Source organism: Alligator mississippiensis, chromosome 10, assembly GCF_030867095.1.
Source record: "Alligator mississippiensis isolate rAllMis1 chromosome 10, rAllMis1, whole genome shotgun sequence".
Lineage (NCBI taxonomy): Eukaryota > Metazoa > Chordata > Crocodylia > Alligatoridae > Alligator > Alligator mississippiensis.
Window position 1 is genome coordinate 16,644,038 of NC_081833.1, and position 16,231 is coordinate 16,660,268.

At 53.3% G+C, this 16,231-nt stretch overlaps 2 gene segments (V, D, J or C); both read right to left on the reverse strand.

Moving 5' to 3' along the window:
• Positions 1–3,430: 3,430 nt before the first annotated feature.
• Positions 3,431–5,330, reverse strand: LOC132243471 (immunoglobulin lambda variable 5-37-like). The segment is given in 3 exon segments: positions 3,431–3,460; positions 4,827–5,161; positions 5,282–5,330. Coding segments are annotated over 3 exon segments (414 nt in total).
• A 2,380-nt stretch (positions 5,331–7,710) lies between these two features.
• On the reverse strand, positions 7,711–12,887 carry LOC102577131 (immunoglobulin lambda variable 3-21-like). The segment is given in 4 exon segments: positions 7,711–7,733; positions 8,078–8,383; positions 12,409–12,690; positions 12,818–12,887. Coding segments are annotated over 4 exon segments (657 nt in total).
• Between the last annotated feature and the right edge of the window lie 3,344 nt (positions 12,888–16,231).

Below are 16,231 nucleotides of genomic sequence, written 5' to 3' on the forward strand. Positions count from 1 at the left end.
CCCCCTGCTCAAGGCAGACCCCCACTGACTGCTAAGGACTTGGCTCACTGCTATGACCACTGGGGCCTGGAGGCACAAATCAGCTGGGCCCCAGCACTGCTAAAGACTGGGGCTCTTGCCAAAGGCCATCGGGCTGGGAGCTGTGAGGAGGATGTGGGGTGTCTGGGACCAAGAAGGGTTCCCCTCTCCCCCATCCTTCCAAATAGGTCTGGGCTGTGCCCCTTGCGCCATCCCACAGGGCAGCACTGGTCAGCAAAGAGCCCAGGACCCTCCAAAGCAGGAAGGGAAGCAGACTTGAAGAAGGGCTAGCAGAAGTCAGAGTAGGTTGAGGCTCCGGGAAAACTTGGGCAGTGTCCAGAAATCAGGCCTGGACTCTGGCCTGGGATCAGTTGACTTGGACTTGGCTTTCCCCAGAAAAGCTGGGGGTGGGCTGATAGCACCTGGCAGTAGCCTGCACAAGGAGCCCGATGTTCACAGCCTGCACTGGACAGGACTGCCCTGAGGGACTGCACTAGGCACAGAGCATCCTTCTCATACTGGGATCTTTGCACCATTGCCCGAGTGTGATTGTGCTGTTCCTCTCTTGCAGCCCTGGCCTCGTGCCCTGTGCTGCTCCTGTGGTCCCTGTGTGCTGTGGGTCACAGTGGATGCCCAGTGTCCTTCAGTGCCCACTGGCACAGCTGTCAGGACTGCCCAGAGGTACAAGTAACAGTGCTGCCAAGTCATGTCCTCTCATCCAGATGTTCTGCATCTGGACATAATTCTTTTCACAGGGACTGGGATGTCTATGCCAGCAGCCTGACTGGCACTCAGGGGCAAGGCTTGCCAAGGCTTCAGACTGTTACAGCAACCATGCTGCAGAGAGGTCCCTTCCGACCCTAACATCTATGAATCTATGAATCTATGAATACTCTCTGGGTTCTACCACGGATCCAGTTACCTAACCACCAGCCACCAAAGTAGCTGAGGCCACATTTTCGCAATTCTTTCATGAGGACTTCATGGGATACAAGGTCAAAGGCCTTTCTAAAGTCCAGTTATATGACGTCAAGCCGTGGGCTGGAAGGTCAGATGCCAGCAGTGCTTTCCCTCTCGTCCCACGTAGCTGTGGAGTTTGAGCCAGGCCCTTGCCCCACCCCACACTGTGACATGGTCCCCCCCCCCCCCCAACTTTCCCTGCTCTGAAGAGCGAGGGGCAAGGTGCCAGGTCAGAGCACTGGGATCCATGGCAGAACAGTGAGTGGGAGCAATGTTAGGAGTGCCAGCTCTCTCCCAGACCAGCCCAAGACAGCCCTCTCCAGCACCTGCACCCACCCTGCAACAGGGATAAATCCATGCCTTCACCCACGTTGAATCTGCTGCTTCCAGATGTGCACCAGGCCAAACCATTGGGCTGCTGGCTGGCAAAGTACTCAGGAGCCTCCATAGCAAGAAACAGACGAGGATGAGTGGGTGGGTAGGGAAGGGATGGGTAGCAGAAGATGCCATACACATATTCTCTGGGCAAAACATCCAGGCAGCAGGATAGGTCTTTCACCTGCTGCAGTGGCTGGCAAAGTACTCAGGACCCTCTAAAGCAGGAAGAGAAGCAGGATCAAGGGGTGGGGGAAGCAGTAGATGCCATGCACATATTCTCTGAGCAGAGCATCCGGGCCTCAGGACTGGTCTGTGACCTGGAATCTGCAGGCCAGGATGTGCCTGCATCCAGGCAGAGTTGGGGATGATATGAGTTCATTCAACACTAAGCTGCAAGAGGAGCCCCCCAGTTTCCCCTTGTGCAGGACAGGGCTGTCCCCAGGGCCTGTGCTACAACCTCTGAGAGTGAGAAAGTCACCCTGTTGTGTGAAGGGTGATGGCATTGTTCCCAGGCAGCCCTGTTCTGTGGCTTGTGCTAATCAGGAGATGCTGTCCCCATGTCTGTCACAGTGGGTGCACAGTGCCCTCCAGTGCTCACTGCTAGGGCTGCCACCAGGACACCTCTGACTCCCCACAGCTGCAAGTAACAGCACTGCGATGCCCTTTCCCCTGCTCCAGTTCTGGAGCAGAACTGAGGTGGGGTGAGCAGGGCAGCAGCCCTGGCATCACTTTTGTGTGGCGAGGACCAACAGTAGGCACTGTCACCATTAGCAGCAGGAGCTGGCATTGCTTCATGCTTTGCAGCGGCCCTAGGCCTGGAGCTGCTCTGCTGTACCTTCCTGCCATCTGCTCCATGTCAGGACACTATTTGTCTTGGAGTGACCAATGTGTTTGTGCCACCAGCCTGTCTGGATCTCAGGCTTAGGCCTGGGAGGAGTTCGGGCAGTTGAAGCTGCCATGCTGAGGACAAGCAAAATCTATAACTGGCACATTGTCAGTGTGTTGCTGTGTGACTCCAAGGGTATAATGCAGGGAACTGGGTCGGGGGAGGAGGGAGCTTCATTCATCCAGTCCCTACTGTTGTGGTCTCATTCATAGTTAGGCTCTGAAAGCGAAAAAGGAAGATCCAGGGAATAATAGACAGGATAGCCGCACCTCAGTGGCTGGAGAAGTCATGGAGCAGGTCCTCGGGGAATGCATTTCTAAGGATTTGGAGGAGTAGAAGGTGATTAGGAACAGCCAGCAATGACTCACCAAGGGCCAGATAAAGGGCCTCTGCCCTGTCCTACCAAATAGGTGTGAGCTGGGCCACTTATCCCACCCCACAAGGCAGCTCTGGGCAGCAAAGGGCCCAGGACCCTGAGTAGCAGGAAGGGAAGGAGGGTTGAAGAAGGGGCAGCAGAAGTCACAGTGGCTGCCGCCGCCTTTCATTTCCTCAAAAGCAGATGCCACAGGACAGCACCTGGCTAAATAAATTAAAATGGACATTGCAGGAGGAAAGGGCAGATGAGTCTCCATCTGTGGGAGTCAGTGCAGCCTATGCTGGAAGCGGGGACCTCCTGGTCTTAGTCACCCAAGTGTGAATGCCCAGAGCAGTTCCTCAACCTGGAGGACTTGCAGACCTTCCCCACCTGAACCCTAAGTCTCAGTCTGGTTCTGTCCAGCCCCATCCCCAGGACTGAGCCCCTTCCTGGGCTTTCATGGATTCATAGCTGTTAGGGCCGGAAGGGACTTCAATAGATCATCAAGTCCGAGCCCCTGCGTAGGCAGGAAAGAGTGCTGGGTTCAGATTACCCCAGCCAGATGCCTATCTAGCCTCCTCTTGAAGACCCCCAGGGTAGGGGAGAGCACTGCCTCCCTTGGGAGCCCATTCCAGATTTTGGCCACTCGAACTGTGAAGAAGTTCTTCCTAATGTCCAGTCTAAATTGCTTGTGAGAAGGAATCCCAGGGGACACTGGGAAGAGAAGCCATGGTGTGTAGACATGGTAGGCTGGGGTGGAGCAGGTCCTGGGTGCGCAGCGAATGCCAGGGGATGGTCAACGCTTGGACTATGATGGCTGTAGAGGGGCTGGGTCACTTGATGGCGGATGGGGTGCTGGCAGGCTGGTAGCAGAGGAGATTCAGCGAAAAGTCACTTTAGATCTCTGCACGTTCAGTACATTCGTGTATCTCACAGTGAGTCCCCAGAGGGGCTGAAACTCAGAGTCAAGTCACCAAGGCTCCTTGAAGTGTAAATATATTTGCATGAAGAGATGGAGAAAAATCTCCCCTTGCACACCTGAGCAGTATGTGAGCAGAGCGAGAAGGAGCGGGGCCCAGGCCATGGTGGGAATCCCGACCAGCTCCACGTCCTGAGGCAGCAGGGTCTCTGGCTGGGACCCTCTGACTCTTTCTTAAACCTGCTGAACTGAAGAACAGCCCCTTCAGGCATATCTGCTTCCTCCTAATTTGCTGCCGGTGTCTTCAACCTCCCCTTCCTCTTGTGCAGGGAGAGTCACGCTGCAGAGCACCTTTCTGTGCACGTCCCTATAGCTGCCGGGACAGGAGAGCGTTGTCCCCGCACCAGAGACAACAGGGCTAATCCTAGCGAGGAGCCCTCAGGCCTGCTCTCTCACTCGGTTCACGGGGCGCAGAATCCCAGTTTGTCTCACTGGGGATGACAAACCGGGCTGAAGGGCTTTGTCATGGCCCTGATCCACAAACCTTTGCCACTAGTTTCCAATAAGTTCAGTCCCAGAGGGGAGCTTGGGCCCATTCTGGTTAAGTATTGATGCCTGGGGAAGGTCTGGACAGTGGCCGGGGCCCTGTGTGGAAGGGATGCTGGGTCCCCAGATGTGGCCCAGCTGGCTCATCTGTGTGGGGAGATAGCAGGGCCAAAGGTGCTGGTAGAGGATATGGGGGGGAGCAGGGGGGGCGGGTGTGCAGCTTCTAACCATTCCTCTGCTCTTTGAGATCAGAAGCTCTAGGGGTGGAGGGTGAAAAGCCTGCTGGTCATGGGGGATTGGGCCTGGGAGTGACAGGGACCCCCCTGCACTGTGGGCACACTGCCATGTTATGCAGAGGCCCCAGCACCAGGAAGGGCTCACCTGAAACAAGCACCCATGTCATGAGTTTTGCCTGCCTGTGGCCAGAGATGCAGGGCCCCAGAACCTAGACTCCCCTTGCACCTATCTTCTAGAAACCTGGCAGGCTTTGTGGCCATAGCGAGAGCTACCACCCCTGCAGTTTTCACCCTGCTGTTGCCTAACACAAACACACATGACATGAGGTTTGCTCTCAGGACTTTGAGGTGCAGTTTCCCAGAAAACCCTGAATCTTATGACCTTGAAACTTAGCACACTTCATGCACTCAGCAGAAGCTACCACCCCTGCATGTTTCTGGGTATGGAGCAGATTCCAGTTTTCCAGTTTCTCATAAAGCCCTGGCTGGGCAGAGCAGAGGAGGTTTTTGTCTCACTTCCCCTCTCACTATATCACTGTGACTAGCACTACTGTGCCACACAGCGCAGTAATAGTCAGCCTGATCCTCCGCAAGGGCACCGGCGATGGTCAGGTAGGCGGTGTTACTGGACGTGTCTTTGGAGCCAGAGAAGCGAGCGGGGACCCCGGAGCCCTGGTGCTTCTCAGAATCTGACTTGTAATACAGCAGGTACCGAGGGGGGGTCCCAGGTTTCTGCTGGTACCAGCGCACATTGTAGCCACTGATGCTGGTCCCACTGCTCATGGTGCAGTAGAGTTTCACAGTGTTTCCTGGGGACACTGACTCTGCGGGTGGCTGCGTCACCACAGACTGGGAGCTGGAACCTGGAAAACATGGTAGAAACCTGTTACAGCCTGCTTACATGTCTGTCATGCCTGGAAACAGTGTGGGCATTGGCTTTAGCAGTAAGTTGAAAGCATGTTTAACCCTTCCTCTGTTCTCACCTGTGCACCACACCCCCAGCAGCACGACAACGAGGGGAGCGCAGAGCATGGTGAGGAGATATCTGGTTCTTTTCTCTGAGGATGCCCCGCGGTATCTGCCTCTTATAATGATCTCCCTCTCCCCGCCCCGTCCCCACCCCCCAGTAGAGGAACAATAAAACTCCTCCTTCCTGCTAATCTGTTCTCCTCTGACTGGTCCCTGATATTAGGCTAGGTCCGCCTCCTATAGCACAAGAAGGTTTCTTCCTCATAGGTGCTAGTGACAGCTAGAGGTGGGGTTTGCTGCCTGTTGCCACTTTGAGGGCTTTTTTGGAGTTGTCTGGAGCAATCCTATGGCTTCCTGTTTTGGCTTCACATAACCCAGCTATGCCTGCAGGTCTATGGGTTGTCTACACGCTGAGCAAACTCAGCTCAGTGCTTTTTGGGCACAAGCAAAGTGGAATGCGGTCACTCCGCATAGGAACTGGTAAGCAAGGCTGAGGCAGGGAAAGGAGGCAGAGTGCAGGGATTGTGCTTTGGGGAAAGAAAGTTGTGCCAGGTTGGGCCCACAGGCAGGGGAGCTGCTCTGTGGGAGGCATGTGCTAGGATGATTGCCAGGTGACTGCTCTGATCCTCATTCATGGAACAGGCTGTTTGGGCTTGCTACAGGTTCATGGGTTCAGGCCACTGGGGAAGGTGCAGAAGGAACCATCCTGATTTCACTGGTAATGAGTTTCTTGTTCATGAAGATAGCACTTAGGTAGCACTCTGGGCCCCAGGACAGAGTAGCCATGAAGGCCTTCAAGCCCCTTTCATGCATGCCAGAATGCCCCTGGGCAGTGAGAAAAACCAATGATTGCCACTTGGGTAGCAATATATATTTGTGCCACTCTCAGACTTACTGATCCCCAGAGAATGAAAGCAGAGAGTGGCGACATCACTGGAGATGTTCCAGAAGAGGATAGATAAGCACTGACCAGGGAGTTGTTGACGAGTTGTAGTGCTCCGCATGTGCATGGGGTTGAATATGACGATGCTCGTGGTCCCTACCAATCCTGGCATTGGGTTCCTTACCCTCTGTGTTTACTTTAGAAGTTGGGATGTGGTAGCTTGCTCTACCCGGGACTACCCCTCTCTTGGAGACAGGCTGTCACAGCATGTTGCAAGGAAGCTGCACTCTGTGCCGTTGGTGTGGGCAGGGCCCCTTCCTGCTGCCACTGCAGGGACAGTGCACCCGGGCCAGCAGCAGTCAATGGGCAGCACTGAAATGCCGTGGGGAGAGCAACGGTGCTTGTCTTTCCCCAGGCAGGTGACCAAGCAGAGCACCATGACCAGCCATCTATTTGGGGAAAGGCAGGGAGGGGTCTGAGCTGCAGCTTTTCCCTTTCACCTGCTCATTCAAGTCAGGGAAGCTCCAAGGAGGGAGGGCAAGGAGCTTTGTTGTCATTGGGAGTTTGGGCCTGGGAGTGTCCATGCACCGCCATCTCACGTGGGGTCCCTGGCCCCTTTTCAGAGGAATTGGCTAAAGCTCTCCCATGGGATTCCCCAAAGAAGCAGCCTCAGAGGACCCCTTGCAGCCAGTGCTAGCATGGCCTCACAAGGACAAGCCTCTGGCTCCTCTCAGTCCCTGTCTTCTCTGCAGACCCATAGTGCACCCACCACTGGGAGCCCCTTCTTTATGGTCAGTTGCTGGGAAGGAAGGAGGATGGTTTCTTTAGAAGAAGAGGGTTACTGGAATGCCGATGTCCTGATCAGCACAGTGGACTCTGTTGCAAAAACACAGCCTTTACTCTATCATTTCCATGCCCTGTGACTGTGAAATCTCCTCCCACACCAGCCTAATACTAGAGAAATTGGTGACCAGTGTGAAGAGGAACAAGGCCCAGGCCATGGTGGCTTGAACGATACGTGCCCCCGGGAGCTGGGGAGGCACGGCTGCGCTGGCAGTGGCAGGAGCATGGCTCCTGCCAGCGCTATTTGCAGTGGGTGGTGGCAAGCGCCAACCAAGTGTCAGCAACCACCCAAAGCCAACACCGGCAGCATCAGAGGAGACCAGTGGGGATTGCGGACCACCTGCAGACACTGCTCTTTGTATCAGCAGTGGGGTGGCGAGCGGTGCCTTGTTGTACGGGGTGCACCACCATGCTCAGGGGGTGCACAAGCAGCGACATGAAGCCCCTACACATCACCCCTGCATGGTGGGAATGCAGATCAGCTTCCCCAGGCAAGCAGGTCTGTGGCTAGGATCCTCCATATCTCTCTCAACCTCCCAGATCCGAGATATACCCCTTCATGGAAATCTGTTCCTGCTCACTTGCCATCATTCACCCCAGCAGAGGCACCCCAGCCCCCGTGCACAGGATATAATGGGGGTGGAACCAGCGAGGGACACAACAAGCAGATCTTGCTGAAGGGGCCACGTTGGTGATGCCCCCAAACAACACAGCCCTTCAGGGCCCTTGTAACTGGTAATCTGCAGAGTGAGACAGGAGCAGATCCACCACACTGCCATGTCCTAGCTGTAGCTAAAGCCCCTGAGAGGTAGGGGCAATTTCTCTTAATGAGAACTGAGCATTTTTCCTTTTGCTGGGACACCAGTTGGTGGGGCCATGGGTAGGAGAAGTGTCCTCATCCCATTCAGATCCCGTCTGACCACATGAGGATGTAGAGAGAACTAGGAACAAGAAACCTTTGTGTGGTGTTTAAGGGCACAGACCAAACCTCACAGCAGATGCAGACCCTGACAGAAAACAGCTTTGGGAAGTTTTTGTCTCACTTTTCCAGTGGACTGATGTGCTGTGTTTAGCATTGTTGTACCACATGCCACAGTAATAACAGTCTTGTCCTCTGTGAGGACCCCTGAGATGTTTAGAGAGCAGGTGTTCCTGGACAGCTCCTTGGATCTGGAGAAGCGAGCGGGGAGCCCGTGGGCCCGGTGCTTGTCTGAATCCGATGTGTGTCTCAGGAGGTACCGCGGGGGAGAGCTAGGTTTCTGCTGGTACCAGTACACTCTGTAGCCACTGCTGCTGCTCCCACTGTGGATACAGCAGTCGAGGTTCACGGTGTTTCCTGGGTGCACCGACATGGAGGGTGGCTGAGTCAGCAGAGACTGTGACCTGGAGCCTGGAAAATGAAAGGGTAGAAACCTGTCACACTCACCCGGGATGGTCCTTAGGGATGTGGCGTGAGCATTGGCCTTATCTGCCACTTTAATGCAAACTTATAATGGTCTCCCATATTCATTTGTGCACCAGGTGCCCAGCAGCACCACAAAGGGAGCCCAGAGCATGGTGAGGAGATTTCAGGCCCCTGGGAGGAAAACAACCAGATCCAATCAGGATCCCCTTCAGTATCTACTCTTTATAAAGATCCTTATGGGTGAGGAACAGCCCATCTCTGCCTTCAAGGTCACCTGCTTTTGTCTCTTTGGTCTCTGAGGCAACGTGGATGTGGACACATGCAATAAGAATTGCCTTCAGCCCCATCCGGGGGAAGCTGTTGGCTTAGCCAGGGGCTCAGGCGTTGTTTGCATGACTGGGAAGGGGTTAATTGCTGTAGCAGCCCAGTATCTTAGGAGACCAGGAGAAACAGAACGGGGTGAGTAGAACAAACCGCTTTATGCTTGGAACAAAATAAGACTGCATGGGGATGTGCTTCGTTTAAAACAAAGGCCTGGTGTTTGGGACACAACCCAATGTCAGCGGGATGCATTTATGGGCAGTGAGGTACATGTATCCTCAGTATCCAACAGTGCATGTCTGGTTTGGAGATAATTAAATCACATCCTGATGAGAAGGAAGAACGTAGAACTGCTAAATCAATGTAAGAAAAATATTGGAAGTGCTAACGTGACATCACCTGCCCTGCTATCCATCAAAATGGATGTCTAGCAGAGATTACTGGCCATTCTGGTTGTGGCGGGCCAGTAGGGGGAGCTCTTGCATTGAGCCTTGCACCTCACTACGCCCGTCCACCTTCTGGACTGCATGTGTCTCTCCAGGGGCGCCTAAGCCCTGGCAGACCCCTTTTCGAGCCCTATCGCAGAATCCAGGGATAACGTCTGCTGCCACCATCCCGAGAAGGGACTGTCTGGGTCCTGTGTCCTCAGGAAAACACAGGCCTAATCGTCCCACGGTAACCAACCGAATACAAGAACTTGGGGCACGTCCCCAAGTCGGGGGCCAAAAAGGATAGTCTCTCTTAGTCCACAGACACATGGGGTCTCCTAGGCATAATTAAACCCACCCCTCAATAAGTCTCCTGCACCAGTCACAAAGGAGAACTTTATTGGTTACAGAGGGTAGGGTTAGAATAGGATACAGGGTAGAGCAAGATCAGAGAAATCCCATCGAGCAAACTCCTGTGGCTGGGGTAGCCTTTGATCTCGCATCTGAGTTACTGCAAGCTATATATCTAGTTGGATCTCAGGTAGCTTACTCACAAGTACCATCCAGAGGCTGTTGGAGATTTCCTCTGGAGGCAAGCAGTTCCTTGATCATGAGTTTTGAGAGAGAGAGCAAGTTTCAGATGGTACAGCTCTTCTTTATTCGTGAGTATCCCTCATGGCTGCTGCCCCCTCCTCCCAGGCAGTCCTTAACATATATAGCCCTTGTGACCTAATTTACCAGGTCCAGTGGAGGCCAGCACCCGGTGTCTGTGAGCCAACTAATTTGAAATACATCACTAGTTGCCGGGCAGACTCTAGCCCACCAGGAAGAAAGCCCCTCACCCAGGTATGCAATACTAGTCGCATAGGCAGAGATGGAGCAGGTTTCCCCCCTCCCTCAGGAATGTATCCAGCTCAGGTTACCTAAAGAGGTAGGGTAAGGATGTGTCTCTCTGCTGGGCCCATCCTTATCACATTGTCACGGAGCAGAGACTTTGGGGAGAGGCAAAGGAGGCTTTTGGACACACTGGTAACAAACTCAGGCTGAAATGTATTTGAGGAGGAGGTGCAGGCAGCAAGAATGGTCCTGCTCCTTCATTGTTACTATGTGACTAGTCTCTGCATTGTTGGGGCTGCTTTTTTAGGATGACTGGGAAGGGGCTAAATGCTGTAGCACCCCAATAACCTAACAGACCAGGATGAACAGCACAGGGTGAGTGGAACAAACTCCTTGTGCTTGATACAAAATAAGATCACATGGGAGTGAGCTTAGTTTAAAATCAAGGCCTAGTGTTTGGGACAGAACCCGATGGCACCGGGTTGCATTTGTGGGCAGTGAGGGACATGTATCATCAGTATCCAATAGTGAACACGTGGTTTTGACATGATTAAATCACATCCTGATGAGAAGGCAGCATGTAAAAATGCTGAATTCATGTAAAAATATATCGGCAGTACTAAACTCAACATAACCTTCCCTGGCAGCCATCAAAACGGATGTCTAGCAGAGATTACTGGCCATTCTGGTAACAAACTCAAGCTGAAATGTATTGGAAGAGGTTGTGCAGGCTGCAGCAAAGGCCCAGCTCCCTTATTTTAACTATGTGATTAGTCTCTGCATTGTTGGGGCTGGAGCAGGGCTGCGCAGAGTAGGTGTATGGGTATCGGTGAGCAGCAGAGATGTCAGTCCCTCTCCAACGAACAATACAGACTACCTTGCTGCTGCAGTCCAGTGGTAGCAAGGGGGAAGCAGGTTCCCCAGTGGGGCCCTCAGGCAGTGGTGGGTGCAGAAGGTGCCAAGTGGGGGCACAGCAGGAATGTGATTACATGAGTAGCCCATTGCTGTGCGTCCCATCAGTGGCTATAATGTAGCAGAAAGCCCCCTTTTCCTCTTGCCTGCATTTGCTCTCCCCTCTTCGGATATGTTTCTCTTTTTCTACCTTTTCTTCCTTCCTCTCTCTTTCACTTTAAGATAAGGAATTGTGTTTTAAAAATTTGTATGTGTGCATTTCGTATCTCCCCTTATATTTTGGTATTTTTATCTATTTGTGTGCCATGGCATTTGTAGCTTATATTTTATACTCCTCACCTTTCAACTTTCAACTGAATGTATTTAGTTTCATAAGTAAGTTATACATTGTAACAATGTTAACAAGGGCAGGAATCAAACTGCCCTTCCCTGTATCAGACTGGCCCCTGAAAGAGCGAGTGAATCAGTGATTGAATGCGTAACACACTGTAGCAGCAGGCAGCAATTAACACCTGGAAGCTGCAGATCAGGGGAAGAACTCAATAGAAGACAATGTAACAACAGGGAAATCTCTAAACGTCACTGATCAAGGTCTAGAAGCCCTGGTCTGAGTTAATCAATGCCAGGGACCAACTTTTGGGCTGAATATCTCTAGATCGACCACTCCTAGAGCCCTATTCAAAATTCATCAACGGACTCCCAAACCAGCACGTACATGCGGACGACCCCTGGGGCAGATGACAGATGCCATCCAGTAGCCACCGAGGGGGGGGGGAGGGGAAGTCCCACAAGGGTCAATGACCCCTGGATTGGGCAAACCTGAAAACTGGGGAGTCACAAAAGTCTGCCAAGGACAGATAAAAGGCAGTGAAAAGTGACCCTCAGTGGCGCCCTCTTCATCTCCAACTCGACCAGACCTGTCCAGCCAGAAGGACCAGCCGGCGACCCCCTTCTGGAAGATAACACCACGCTGAAAGAAGCTTCAACGACAGACTCCAGCGCTTGTAGGATAGGTATACCTGACTCTGTAGCCTGCTACTGTGTGTGTGTATGTGTGTGCATGTGTGCATGTGTGTGTGTGTGGGGACCAGCCCCAAGGTTTATGATTACAGTGTTTCAATCTGCCTAATAAAGTAGAATTTTAAGGATCCCGAGTTGGACATTTGTAGTCAACAATAGGACAAGTGCAGCCCCTGCCTCACACTGCCCCCATCTCCAGACCATGAAGCTCCTGCCAGTCTCCAGATCATACTACGTCCGGCCATAGGAAGAGGAGAGATGGATGGTGTCCCACTGCCAGCAGCACTAGCCTGAACCAAGGGCAGAGGAGGAGTGAGGAGCACAGGCCAGGGACAAAGACCATGAGACAGGAGTCCCCACCCTTCTGGAGCCTCAGCTGAGCTGGCCTCTCACAGCTTCACAGAGCAAGGGAAGGAAAAGGTGCCCTGTGACAGCAGGAGGTTTCTATCTCACTTCTCCATTGCCCTGTGTCACTGGGAGACACACCACCACCTGCTGCCACACAATAATAATCAGCTTCATCCTGGGCTTGAACTCCAGTGATGGTCAATGTGGCCGTGTTGCCGGAGTTGGCACCAGAGAATCGGTCAGGGATGCCGGAGGGTCTCTTGCTATCACCATATATAATGAGTAGAGGGGCACTGCCAGGTTTCTGCTGGTACCAGTGCACACTCTTGCTACCAATGTTGTTCCCAGAGCAGGTGAGACGAGCAGTTTGTCCTGGAGACACAGACACTGAAGGCGGCTGTGTCACCACGTACTGGGCAAGGGAACCTGAAAGAGAAGAAAAGGTGGGGATGGAAAGCTTCATTAGTCTGTGCAGGCAGCACAGGAATGTGGAGAAATGAAAATGGCCCTGGGTTAAGAGACTGTGAAATCTCCCCGCACCCCAGCCGAGTACCAGAGAAATAGGTGACCAGTGCGAGGAAGAGCGGGGTCCAGGCCATGGTGGGAATCCAGGCCAGCTCGGCTTCCTCAGGTAAACAGGTCTGTCTTTGAGACCGTCCATGTCTCTCTTAAACCCCCTGATCTGAGATCAGCCCCTTCATGCAAATTTGCCCCTGCTCCCTGCCTGCTGCCACCTTTCATTTCCCTCTGAGCAGAGACCACAGGACAGCACCTGGCTGCATCAATTCCCGTGCCTATTGCAGGAGGAAAGGCAGGTCAAGTTTCCATCTGCCAGGGGTTAAAGCAGCGAGTGCTGGAGGTGGGGACCCCATGGGCCCAGTCAGACAAGCGTGGATGCCCAGAGCACAGTGGGTTGAGGCTCCAGGGAAACTTGGGCAGTGTCCAGAAATCAGACCTGGGCTCTGGCTTAGGATCAATTGACCTGCACTTGCCTGTCTGCAGAAGAGCTGGGGGTGGGCTGACAGCATTTGGCGGTAGCCTACACAAAGAGCCCGATGTTCACAGCCTGCGCTTGACAGGACTGCCCTGAGGGACCGCACTAGGCACAGAGCATCCCTCTCATAATGGGATCTTTGCACCATTGCCCGAGTGTGACTGTGCTGTTTCTCTCTTGCAGCCCTGGCCTCGTGCCCTGTGCTATTCCTGTGGCTCCTGTGTGCTGTGGGTCGCAGTGGATGCCCAGCACCCTCCAGTGCCCACTGCCACAGATGTCAGGACTGCCCAGAGGTACAAGTAACAGTGCTGCCAAGTCATGTCCTCTCATCCAGCTGTTCTGCATCTGGACGTAATTCTTTTTGCAGGGACTGGGATGCCTGTGGCAGCAGCCTGACTGGCACTCAAGGGCAAGGCCTGCCAAGGCTTCAGCCTGTTACAGCAACCATGCTGCAGACAGCCCAAATTTAGAGCTGGGATATTACCAGGCACCATGTGACTCAGATTGTAATAGGTGGCCTCTCTTGTCTTTCCTGCTCTTGTTGGCCGTATTCAGGTCTTGACCTGTGAGTGCCCAGATACCCACATGGCTTTCAGGGGCAGGGAGGGCTCAGTGACCTCTGCTGTGTGCCAGAAGATGCTGCTGAAACCCGCTGGCCGTGGGGGAGGAAGCTGGGGAAGGGCGCCTGCATACTGCTGCCTTTGTGCATTTGGCCACAGCAGGGGTCAGGGCTACCAGGAAACTCTAATTGTTGCAGGGAAGGGAGGATACCACTATTCAAGCTGTGAGGACATGGGAGCTTGTGTCCCAGCACAAGTGCTGGTTCAGAGAGCAGAGTCAAGCTGTGACAGAGGAGAGTGGTGATGGAGCTGAGTGGAGCAGCGAGTTTGACTTCCTCCAGTGAAAGGAGTGAGGAGAGGCCCCAGGGCTCTGAACCATCCTGCCCTGCACAATGCGCACAGCACCACGGTGAGACTGTTGCTGTGGGAGGAGCGGGGCGGTGTTTGCATTGTGTCTGGGAGGATAACTGGGAAATGATGTGGGAAATTCACTTCCTCACAGGTGAGCTGGCTCCTCAGAGTATCCCAGAGTGAAGGAAGGTAAAGGATCCCTCTGACAATGAGAGTTTTGTGTCTAACTTCACCGGTGCACTGCATCACTGTGCAGAGAGCCACTGTCGCTATCCCATACTGCATAGTAATAATCAGCCTCGCCCTGAGCTTGAACTCCAGTGATGGTCAATGTTGTCATGTTTTTCATAGTCCTTTTAGTTCTTAGGGGCTGGAAGGAACCTTACAGATCATCAGGTCCATCCCTGTTGCACTTGGGCAGGAAAGACTGCTGGGATCAGATGACCCCAGCATGAGGGGCATGAAGATGCTTTTTGAAGATCGCCAAGGTGGGTGACTGGACGACCCCTGTGGGGAGCCTTTTCCAAACCCTTGGTACTCAACTTGTAAAGAAGTTTTTCCTTATGTCTAGCTTGAAGCAATTCTCAGCCAGTTTGTGCCCTTTATTTCTTGTCCTTCCCTAGGGTTCCTTAGTGAGCAGATGTTCCCCCAGGCCCTGATGTACACCCTTTATATACTTATAGGCTGCCACCAAGTCCCTCTAAGACTTCTCTTCTCCACGCTGCACAGTCCCAAGTCACTCAGCCACTCCTCATATCATCTTGTCTCTAGGCCTTTAATCATGTGCGTGGCCCTCCTTTGGACTCTCTCGAACTTCTCCACATCCTTCTTGAAGTGCAGAGCCTAGAACTGGACGCAGTACTCCAGCTGCGGTCTCACCAAGGCCAAATAGAGAGGGCGGATGACATGCTTAGCCTTGCTTGAGATGCCTCGGTAGATGCATGCCCGTGTTTGATTAGCTGTGCCAGCTATGGCATCGCATTCATGGGTCATGTTGATTTTGTTGTCTATCATGACACCCAGGTCCTGTGCCGATGTGATGCTAGCAAGCGTAGCAATGCTGAGCCTGTAAGTGTGTTGTGCAACAAAGCCTTGTTAGCTATTCTTCAGACTACTGCCATCTGCTAGCCTGTCTGTACTGGATGCTTTGATCATTTTCTCCAGAGTTGGCACCAGAGAATTGGTCAAGCATGCCAGAGGGTCTACAGCTTTCATTACATATAATGAGTAGGGGGGCAGTGCCGGGTTTCTGCTGGCACCACTGCACGTTCTTGTGATCAATGTTGTTCCTGGAGCAGGTGAGCTGAGCATTTTGTACTGGACACACAGACACCGAAGGTGGTTGAGTCACCATGTACTGGGCAAAAGAATCAGAAAGAGGAGGAGAAAAGATAGAGATGAAAAGCTTCCTGGGTCAGTGCAGGCAGCACAGAGAGGCTGAGAAATGAAAATGGGCTGGGGTTAAGAAAGTGTGAAATCTTCCCCCGCCCCAGCCTAGTACCAGAGAAATAGGTGACCAGTGCAAGGAGCAGTGGTGCCCAGGCCATGGTGCAAATCCAGCCCAGCTTGGCTTCCTCAGGCAAATGGGTCCCTGGCAGGGACCTTCCCCACCGGGGCCCCAAGTCTTACACTGGCTCTGCTCAGCCCCAGCCTCAGGCCTGGACCCATCACCTTTGCTTGGAAGAAGGAACCCCAGTGGCCCTTGGGCAGAGGGATAGTGATGTTTGGATGCTGTTGGAGCCGGGGCTGGGTGCCATGTGGGTGCCAGGAGTGATCAGTGTTTGGGTGTGACAGCTATAATGGGGCTGGGGAAAATGATGGTGGATGGAGCTGCTGGAAGGGCAGTAGCAGGGGAGCTTCAGTTGCCCTCCCTGCCGCTTGCTCGGGGAGAACTGCAGTGGCTGCCGAGGAGCCGACTCGTCCTTATGAGTGGTGAGGCCTTCAGGGCACAAGGTCTCCATTTCTTGCACCATTACAGACTGGTGCTTTTGGCAGAGGGAGTGAGGCTGGGAGCCATGAGGAATATATGGGGTGTCTGGAGCCAGTGCATATTCCCATTCTT